The sequence below is a fragment of the Microtus pennsylvanicus genome, chromosome 2, assembly GCF_037038515.1.
Source record: "Microtus pennsylvanicus isolate mMicPen1 chromosome 2, mMicPen1.hap1, whole genome shotgun sequence".
Classification (NCBI taxonomy): domain Eukaryota; kingdom Metazoa; phylum Chordata; class Mammalia; order Rodentia; family Cricetidae; genus Microtus; species Microtus pennsylvanicus.
The window spans coordinates 106,976,706-106,987,418 of record NC_134580.1 but is presented as its reverse complement, the minus strand read 5'-3'; the positions used below and the strand labels follow the sequence as shown (position 1 = coordinate 106,987,418).

The 10,713-nt window shown below is 49.5% G+C and overlaps 1 protein-coding gene across 1 annotated transcript in view; it reads right to left on the bottom strand.

Annotated features, from left to right (window-relative positions):
• Positions 1 to 954: 954 nt before the first annotated feature.
• Fbln7 (fibulin 7) overlaps positions 955 to 10,713 on the bottom strand; it is a 33,768-nt gene continuing 24,009 nt past the window's right edge. The window contains exons 4-8 of the mRNA XM_075963818.1: positions 7,678 to 7,803; positions 5,936 to 6,109; positions 4,592 to 4,729; positions 1,824 to 1,962; positions 955 to 1,546 (exon numbers count right to left, since the gene is read on the bottom strand). Of these exons, the coding sequence (XP_075819933.1) occupies positions 1,174 to 1,546; positions 1,824 to 1,962; positions 4,592 to 4,729; positions 5,936 to 6,109; positions 7,678 to 7,803 (950 nt within the window). The 3' untranslated portion in view covers positions 955 to 1,173. The remainder of the gene's footprint in view (positions 1,547 to 1,823; positions 1,963 to 4,591; positions 4,730 to 5,935; positions 6,110 to 7,677; positions 7,804 to 10,713) is intronic.

Genomic DNA, 10,713 nt, shown 5'->3' with positions numbered 1-10,713 from the left:
ACTCTCCCAAACAAGCTACGGGTCCAGCCCCCTTGTCTTGTTTGGGACACAGTCCCACTGCGTTATCCAGGGGGGTGTCCTCGAACTCACGATCCGCCTGTCCCATCCTCAAGAAACTGTTTTTAAATAAAAGCTATAAAAAGCAATATCAGTAGATTAATGCATATTTGGACTCTGTAACTCCTCTCAACCCATCTAGTTTTAAATTGGAATTGAAGGGGTTTCCCCCATCCCACCCAGTTCTCAGTGCTAGGGAGAGTTTTCCTGCTCTGTTCATCTAGAAGAAGACATCACCACTTGGTTCTTCCAGCAGCGGCAACAGAAGAAAGCCATGAAATGAAAGACGATTTGAGTATTCTAAACATGCCATGACCAGATGCCATCCTTCCTGATCTCCCATGTGACCAACCTATAGAGAAACGAGTGAAACAATTGGAAACATTACCTCTCTCACTCTCTTGTCCTTCTATGTCCAACCTGGCCTGGAAGAGAGCTATCCCATGCCAGAATGCGCCCTCCAGCTCAGGGAGAAGTCAGATGGGCAGAGAGGAGAACTCTATTTCCACAGCCATAATACCAGGTCATGTTTTTGAGACATGTTTTCTCTAAAGTGAAGAAACTCTGGCAGAATCCATGATTGAATGTTGACTCCTTGGTCTAGTAGGATCCGCTGGGGGTTCCTAGGCTCTCCTACAGCCTCCCCTCCCCAAGAAGGCTCACAGGGATGTTAGACCGTTCACAGAGCTAGAACATGCTCAGCCAGAACAAGCGTGGCAACCTCAATGCAGAACAGTCAGCCTGTATCTCAGGCAGGCCCCATGAGCTCCTTCCCCACCTCAGCTCATTCAAACTCACACAATCGTTCACACAGCATTTTGAGATTCTGTGCTGTCTCCAAAGAGGAGAGCTGCAGTGGGACTTAGAGCAGAAAAAACGAGAAGAGCAATGGTGGTACAGCATTTGTATTCTGGCTTCCCTTCTGTGCCGGCCCGTGGGACAAAGCACAGCACATTGCTCTAGAAGCCCTCCCTGATGAACAGGCAATGTGTGTGGGAACACGACAAAGAGGAGAAATGGCCAATGACCGTCGCAGCTCTTGCCTTCAGCTGTGTCGTTGGAGAAGAGAAATCAACCCAGATCTCAAATCTCAGTCCTCCGACTACCATGGCGTCCTTAGAATTCATAGGGAGACACAAAGATGGTGATTTTGGCAGTGTGGATGGCCTGGTAGGAGCGGACTAGGTATTCTGACATGTCAACGTCCACCTGCACAGTCTGAGGCCCTTTCAGGGTCTGTTTAAGGATGAGCTCCCCTGTCTGCCGGTCTGAGCGCTGTATTACAAAGTAGCCACGGCTGTTCCCACCCACAATTCTGAAGCGCAGGCTGTTGGGCCCAGACTGGCCAGGAACTGAGGCTGTGGCCATGCGGAAGAGCGTGGCGGGCGTCTTCAGGTTGGAAGGTAGAGAGAGGTAGTGGAAGGTGACGGTCTTCGGCATGTGGCGACACAGCCTGTTATCCATGGGACAGGGGCTTCGCTCGCACTGGCTGGAGCAGAGGTAAAATGGAGACGGTTAGGCTTGGGGAAACTCAAGAGGGGCTGCCCCCTCTGCCCTCCTGAAGAGGCCACACTCCTGTAGACTCTAGCATCTCTTTGGAAGCACAAAATGTCTGCGCTTCATGTGAGTTGGCAGTTGTAGGAGAAATGGAATCTCAGAGAAGCTTCTCTGTCTCTCCTATTTCCTGTGTACGGTGAAACTATCCTCCCTCCCCATAAACTGCATGCCCAGCCGTGGCCATGGATCCATGCTCCGGATCTACTCACAAGAGAGATGTCTTCACGTAGCTTATGTTGCCGCTGGCCTCAGGGCACTCAGGTTTGACACACTGGAAACTTCCTCCAGTGTTAAAGCATGTGGTCCCTTGGGGGCACGTGTGCTGTGAGCTCACACACTCATCAACATCTGTATTTCAGGAGATACAATGAAGGCTGTGAATCTTCCTGCCTTTCCTGTCTCAATACAGCCACTTGAAACCCCAATAGGCAATGGGATGGGAGACTCCACCAGGGATGAACTTTCCAAACACCCAACACTTACTCTGTGTGTCATGCATGTAGCGTGTATGTATTCAGAGACCAGAGGTTGACTATTTGGGTATTTTCCTCAATTACATATCCACACTGTTTTTTTAAACGGGGTCTCTCACTGAATCTGAGATTCACTGGTTCCGCTAGGTCGGCTGGCTAGTGAGTGCCAGGAGCCCACCCCCTAAGAGCAAGAACCTATCAGGTATTCTGTTTTCTTTCAACATCTGAAACTGAGGTCCTGCAGATGTACTCTAGGACTCTGGGGGTGAAGCCCCTTCCCTGGGATGCTGTCTTCTTTTCCTGGGGTGTGACAAGTGGTAGGGGTTCGTGTCAACACCAAGTGAGTCGCCTGCCTGCTTCTCAGCCCTAAGTGCTTTTGAGTCTCCTTAATGCCATGATCAGACTCAAACCTTTAGGGATGCCTGCCTCTCATACTAAAAGCAAACATCCCTGCTCAGTCGTTTTAAATCAGAGTTCTCTGTGCCCTTTACAGACATCCAGTGAGTTTATCCGGCTGGAGGCTGTCCCTCCCCAAGCCCAAGGACTCCGATGTGGACTCCTATGAGCCCTGTGAGAAGGAGATGGGGCGGATGGTGGAGGATAGATCAATGGGTGGGTGGGTTAGTGGAAGTATAGGTGGGTAGGTGTGATAATAGCTGTCTGGGCATCTCCTATTCCCCTGCTGCCCACTCCTCTACATACATTGCAGTCTCATAAGATGTCACCAGAGAACCACCTCTCTCTTTATATTCCAAGTCAGTCTGTGACTTAGCCCCCAGCCCTTTCTCTTGGCCTTCTCCAGTAATTCAGAGCCATTTTTTTGATGCCTGCTGGGTTCCCTTCACTGTGTCTCGTCCATGGAGGAGTCAGGCCTGGACATCCTCCCAGTGTGAGCCTGAAGCAGCCGCATTCTCCCCAGAGGTCCCCCCCCCGAAGCCCCAAGCCCCAATAGAGCTAAGTAAGAGGAGACTCTGCTTTCCCTTCAGGCCTGAACTGTGTACAGCAGCCCCAAATGACTTACCTGTGGCCAACTGTAGCTTGAAAATATTAAATAAAAATCTCTAGGGGCTAGAGAGATGGCTCAGTGGTTAAGAGCACTGGCTGCTCTTCCAGAGGTCCTGAGTTCGATTCCCAGCAACCACATGGTGGCTCACAACCATCTGTAATGAGATCTGGCACCCTCCTCTGGCGTGCAGTCATACATGAAAGCAGAATGTTGTATACTTAATAAATAAATAAATCTTTAAAAAAAATCTCTAGAAACAGGTAATTCATTGGTTTTTTAAATAAATTTTATTATAATATATTATAGTTATTTATCTTGTCATTAGTTATTGTTTTTGCTTGATCTGCCTACTTTATAAATCAAACTTCACGCTAGGTAGGTACTATAGGACAGAATCGTTGTGCAAGTAGGGTTAATACCGTTCAACTAGATTTGGGTATTGACCCATGGACGGAGGGAGGGGCTGCTGTATTCTGATTGTGTTAATATGGAGAACTGATGTATCTATGTTATTGATCTCTATGTTTCTCTTCAGAGGAGGTGTGGCAGCGGAAGGCCTCCTGTTGGTGTGCCCAGCCTCCGCTAGATTTGTCTGCTGTCCATGAAGGGGACTGCAGCTTCAGCCTCTCCTTTCTATGCCCCACTTGCCCTGCAGACACTCCTTGCTGGTGAAGGGGCTATCTGCACCGTTTCTGGAAACAGAGAACCCTCAGCCCTGTCATCCAGGGGGTCACAATGGATGGGTGGCCCTTAGGTAGAAGCTGAGGTGTTTTGCATTTACACCCCATGCTCTGATCTATTCTCTGTTCCTGGGAGACTGACTGGCCCGGCTGTCTGCCTAGGCTCTCAGGCCTTTTGGCCCCCAGGCCCTCTTGTTTTCAGGCCTCAGGTGTCTAGTGGAGCCTGCATATGGAGGCTGAGCAGCTGTGGTCTCTGTTTTCAGCCTGGGGGCAGCCTGGTGGTAGATGTACACTCCAGCCACAACTGTGGTCAGGCTCCTCTGAGGCCGGCCCCTAACCCTTGCCTGTCACTGCTGGCTCTGTGTCTCTGTTGTCCTAGCTAGCCACCACACGTGGCCAGTGCTGTAGAGCCTGGCCATGCTGAGGTACAGCACCTATAGTCAGAGGACACTAGTGGGTGGACACACAGGGCCATGAAGCCTCCTAGGTCCCTTCAGATTCCAGTAGAGTGGACTCTGGCTGGCTTTTTGGCCTTTGGGTTCAGGTCTGGCTGAAGGTATTGCTGAAAAAGAGGAAGAGACCTTCCCCAGAAATGTCACTCACATGAGGTCAGAAGAGGCTGGCTGGTTAAACAGCTAATTTGTATAGAAGATATATAACCTGATCTTTGAGAGTTCTCTTGATTAACTTCTTTTCCAAGATTGAATGTGTACCCGGCTTTGATTCTTTTAGCCTAATCCCTCCCGAATGGGAATCGGGTGAGAGCAGGGGTGACCTCTAGCCTGGTGGTCACCCGCCTCTGCTGCGGCCTCACTCACCCTCACAGGTCTTGCCATCAGCCAGGACCCCGTATCCACTGGGGCAGGCACAGCGGAAGGAGCCAGCAGTGTTCACACAGGTATGCAAGCAGAGCCGGGGGCGTCCCTCCTGCCCGTAGATCTCACACTCGTTCACATCTGGGGACAAAAGTGCCCTTGATTCCAGGAGGCTGTGCGGTCTCCATCAACTAGACTCGTTGGCAGCTGTGCCTAAACAGCTGGATGAAGCGACAAGCTACATCCCAGATGCTCCTCTTCCCCCAGTCTAGGGCCAAGAGAGCTGAAGGGAGGATTGGGAGGAGCTGATGTGGGCGACCCTAGGAGGGCTCCTCAGTCTGACTTGGGAAATGTTACAAAGTCTAGCAAGTCAGGTACCCCACTGGGAGAGGAAAACCAGATTCTGACACCTAGCTTAGCCCTCCTCATTTTCAGCAATGGAGAATGAGGTAAGAGAGACCCTGCAGCCTGGGTGTGGCAGGTCTGTATGCTCAGCATTTGGGAGGTTGAAGCATGGATCTCCATTTGAGGCCAGTCTGGGCTGTACATTGATATCCTCTTTAGAAGGCGATGGGGAGTAGTTTTACTTCTAATGCTGTGAAATGAACCTCTTAGCATTAACTGGCCAGATCTCAGGATGGCACTGTTGTCTAGCTGTTATCAAAAGCGGAATCTAGAGTTAGTTAAACTGAGGAGGTGACTAGGGAATGAATCTCAGGTTGTGCCCATGGCTCTGTCTGCCATAAATGTTCCCAGCGACTCGCTGGCCACGCCCCCCAGAGGCGGGGAGGAGGCTGTAGACACTTGTAGGCAAAAGGCTCCTCCAGGCTATCACCCCTTGACTGTCTTCTTCCTCCCCTACCCGCTCCTGTGTTACAGAAGATGGCCTTGAACTTTTGACCCTCTTGCCTCCATTATCTCAAGTGTTGCAACGGCACTCCAAGTTTAAGCGGTGATGAGGTTGCACTAAGGGTCTTGTGCATGCTAGGCAAGTGCTCTAGAGACTGAATGCAAATCCCCAGCACTCTATCTGCTGTGTATACTGTCTCAGAGAAGGCCCTGGGAGCCAGCCGTGGGAAGATAAGAGTGTACACTGGGAGGAGACCCAAGATGGGCTCGCAGCCATGTCTTTCTCTAGAATCCCCCTGAAGTCTACCCGTTAATTTCATTCATCTTGGCAACCCTTATCTAAAGGCAAATCACAGATATTTCTGAGACCATGCCCAGGGAGAACCTCGCCCCACCTCGCACTCCGCCCCAGGACTGCAGAGGGGACCGTTTGTTCCCAGGCTCACGTCCTCAAGTCTCCTCCCGTGGTCCCCGCTCCCCCGCGGAGCCCAATCCTACCCAGGCAGACGGCGTCGCTGCCCAGGGTGCCGCTCAACTGGAATCCCGCCTCGCAGCTGCAATGCTGCTCCTGCCCCACCTGCGTGCAATGCGGCGGGTGACTGAAGGCGGAGTCGCTGTGCATGCCGCCTTCCGGGGCCCCGGGGTCGCTGATCACACCATCCTCTGGGGCCTCTGCGGGAAGAAGACACACTCAGCGCCTGACCCGCCCCACCCCTCCAGCACCTGCTGTGCTCCCCAGGACGGGCGAGACCCTATCTCCCAATGTGTACTCCACAGAAGGGAAGGAATGACAAGTGAAAAGTCCTGAGTTCAATTCCCAGCAACCATTACTTTACCAACTATCTGTAATGAGATCTGGTGCCCTCTTGAGGAGGAAACTTCATCAGCTTAGACCATGAAACCCAATTATGGACAAGTTCAACAGAACCGCCATATACCGGTTGCCCACGCATGCTTCAGCATTGCCAGGGCATAAAACTCATTTTCATTTTCAACCTAAAGAGAGGGACTGCGACCCGGACAGGACTCGCAAGAGAGTAGAATGCAATAGCGGGACAGCCAGGTGTACTGCAGTATGAAGTCCGAGATTCATTTTACAATCTTGTGTAATACCCACAGTGCAGGGAGCACAATGCCCACAATGCCCACAATGCCCACAATGCCCACAATGCAGGGAGCTCTAAAGTTTAAAAATTTGAGCCTCTTCTTTTTCTGGTGTGTGTGTGTGTGTATACACTTGTGTATACAAGCTTGTGGCCTCCTCAATAAAATTGTTCTTTTATTACAGTTTTTGTGTCTTTCCAAGAACAGACAGTTGTTTTCAAACCACAATAAAAATAAAGTAAATGGGAAAAAAACAAGCAAAACCAGGGTCTCACTATGTAGGCTGGCCTAGAACTCACTGTGCAGACCAAGCTGGCCTTTAACTCCTGCCTCTGCCTCCTGAGTGTGGGGATGAAAGAATTTTTTTAAAAAAATATTATGGGTAAGTGCCTGTGTGTATATATGTACAGTCTGTGGTGCCTGGTGCCCATGGAGGCCAGAAGAGGATTTCTTGATCTCCTTGGAACTGGAGAGTTAGTTACATGTGGCTGTGGGCACCATGTGGGTGCTGGGAACCCCTGACCTCTGCAAGATTAGTACCTGCTGGAACTCACTAATCAAATGTCTGGTTATTTATATCTAAAACACCTTGCCCTGCTAACTCTGCAGGGTGTGATAGGAATGGGAAGAAAAAGTGATTCTGCTAGTGGATGAAACACCAACCAGGCAAAGGTGCCCCAGTGTGTCTTCCCAGGTCCTAAGACGCATGCTGTTAATTTGGAGTCTATCTCTCCAAAGGAAGGATCAATAATCTTTATAATCTCTGGTTATAAAAAAAGAGCTAATGGGACTGGAGAGATGGCTGAGAGGTTAAGAGCACTGGCTGTTCTTCCAGGGGACCAGGGTTCAACTCCCAGCACCCCTGTGGCAGTTCATGACTGTTTATAACTCCAGTTCCAGGGGATCTGATACCTTCACATAGACATATATGCAGGCGAAATACCAATGCACACAAAATAATAAATAAATTGTAAAAAAAAAAAAAAGAGCTAAGCCCATCCAAATGAGTACCTTAGGGATCAGTTCAATGCATGGTAACCAAGAATTCCTGACGTATCTGCCTTTGGTGACCATGACCAGCATCCTTGCCAGCCCCCAGGGGAGCATCCTTACCAAGTCCCGCAGTGGCTACATACCAGGCTGGGTCTGATTCTGACAGTGGTTGCCAGTTTTCCCTGGAGGACAGATGCATCTGTACTGGTTGGCTCCTTCCACACACGTGCCCCCATTGTGACAAGGCTGGCTAGAGCACTCACTGGCGGCTAGGAAAGGAAGTCAACACGTGATTACGCAGATTCCAGTGTGAAATCAAGCAAAAACCAACTACGGGTTTTCCCTTACATGGTAGGACCACTCCAGCTTCCTGTCTGGCTTGGGTTCTGGTTTGTTTTTGAGACGAGGTCTCATTATGAAGCCCAGCTGGGCACCCTTGCTTGTGATCCTCCTGCCTCAGCCTCCTGGGAACAGACTTGTTCCACACCACTACCCCGGCTTTCTCCGTTTTCACCTTGTCCTTGCCCTCTCTCTACCTGTGGGAACTGCGGAGTAACCGGGGAGCTGAGTGCAGCCCCTGCCTCACACTATGCCCACACGGGGCTCTGTGTGCAGGAACTGCCAGAGCACCATCCAGGCTCCGTGAAGAAACCCGGTGCTGTAATTTACGAGGGTGTAGTGTACACAGCCGCAGCCAGGTGTTGGCATCTGCTTGTGAGGGAGACCCTTCTGCTCTTTAACGCTGCTCCAAGGTGGAGCCCAGGCTGGCCTTGAACTCCCTCTCTTTGAAGGCAAGGATGAAACTGAATTTAGGGACTTCCTGCTTCCACCTCCTGGGTGCTAGGATTAACACTTATGTATCACTATGCCCGTTTTTATTTGATGCTGGGGCTGGAACCCAGGGCCTCGTGCCCGCTAGCCTTACTCTAACTGAGCCGCATTGTCATCCCTGGATCATCTTTCAAACAGGAGCTAAGTTCCAAGAAATTAAAAGGGGGAGAGAGGATGGTTCAATGGAATATCCAGAGATGACGGAAATTAACTCTCTGAATTTATACTCAGTACCCCTGAGCTCCATCAATGGGGGAGCTGTTCCATGAAGAAGAGAGGAGAGAAAAGGAGGGGAGGAGAGGGAAACGGAGGCAGAAAGAAAGAGAATTTTAAATGTTCAATAGATTTTTTTCCCCCCTGAGTTAGGTAGCTCAGCAGTTGCACACCTGCCCTGCATGCACAGGAAACTTGAGTTTCCAATTTTCTGTGCTAGGTTAATGGGTGGTTTTTTGTTTTTCGTTTGTTTGTTTTTAGTTTTTTCTCATTTATACTTTTTGTATTCTTCCCTTTTCGACAACAAATACTTACAAAATGTCTTACTTTGGAAAAGATGATTTTGTAAAACCTTCACTGTTCCAAATGTCCCAGGCCCATTTAAGCACAGGCACACAGGAGCCATTTCTGTCCAAAAGGAGCTTTGTCAGCTCGCTAACTTCGCTACAGTGTAGAACAGTACTTGCTCTTAGCCTCTGAGCATCTCTCAGAGGAGGGAGACACGAGAATGTCCCCTTCAGGCCTAATGACCTTTCTCTGTGTGTCTCTCAAGAGGAAGAAGCAGGGGCTCTGCGTCCAGCGAGAACCACAGCCTCATTCTGGGTCCCTCAAGACTCAGGCTGTCCACATCCACAGAGAAGGCACTATTTCCATCTCCCCGTACCCTCGGGTTGATGACATGCTTCCCAGTCAGCCTGTTTTGGATGATCAATTTCCAGGAATGCACTCAAGACCATACCATGCACAATTGCCCCCTCCCCCCAGGCCCTGTCAGTCTTCCAAGGTCTCTCAAGGTCCAACCCTATCTTTGCTTACTGCCCCCCTCTGAAAGCGGGCAGATCAATAAACCATGAAGGTACGGGAAGGAAGCCAGAGAGTGTGACCGTTTATATCCCTCAGCTTGGTGTCAGCACACCACAGCCGTTATCTGTCCTCGGGGAGACTCCAGTGGAAGACACTGAGCCGCGCTTGCACCTGAGCCCGTCAGGAGGGGCTAGGGTGACCGAGATGTGAACAGGTGCCCCGCGTATTCATTTCTCTGCAGGCTCCAGGCAGACGTTCTGCGTTTCTTATCTTGACGGGCAGTCAGAGGTATTCAATGGCCTGATGCCCAGGCAGGCAAATGCTATGTCCCAATTGAAGGACAGTTGTCATCACATTCAAGGGTATCCCAGGATGTGGCATTCAGTTATGACTTTAGAACTGTGAAGAGGGCCATGGCAGTGATGGGAAGAAAGGCTGGCGAGTCAAACAAAGCGTGGGCACAGTTATGGTTCTGTCTCCTGTTTCATGAATACTTGTGCTTCATGAAAGTGAATTGTCATAAGTATACTCTACCTTTTTCTCTCTTAAAAATATTTATGTATGCATGTATATATGCATGCATGTATGTATTTGAGTCGGGGTCTCCAGTAGCAGAGGCTGGTCTTGATCTTAATATATAGCGGCAGATGACCTTGATCTTTGATTTCCTGTCTCCTCATCTTGAGTGGTAAGGTTACAGGCCTGAACCACCATGCCTGATTTGTGTGGTGCTGGGCTTTGAACTCAGGGCCTCATGCACACAGAGCAAACACGCTACTGTAGTACAGCTACATTCCCATTCCTTTCCCCACCCCTTTTCCTTTTTCATTCTACTTTTTCCTGGCTTCTGAACTTCGTTTTAAATTTCCCATTATTCCAGTGACTTTATTTCTAAGATTTTCTTATTTTTAATGTTGCTTTTACATTTCATTATTTTGATTTGGGGGGAGGGCAGGGAACACATGAATGTCATGAGTGGAGAGGTTAGAGAATAACTTTTTAAGAGTTTGTTCTTTGCATCTACCCTGTGGGTTCCAGGGATTGAACTCAGGTCATCAGGCTTGGGGGTGAGAGCCTTTCCCTGCTGAGGCTAGATGTTTCGTAGTCTTTATATTTTACAACCTTCTATTGACTTGATCCGAAGTACTGGCTTATAATTTCCTTCTGTTTTAAGGGAATGTATTTCTGGCAAGTCTTTGTTATTTATGGAAACTTGTTCTCCATTTATTTTTATTTTTATTTTTGTACACCAGCTTGCATGGGTTTAGCAGGAGTCCTTTCTTCCCCCACTCGTACTTACATGAAGTAAGTTTCCCGTGGGCCTTTAGCAC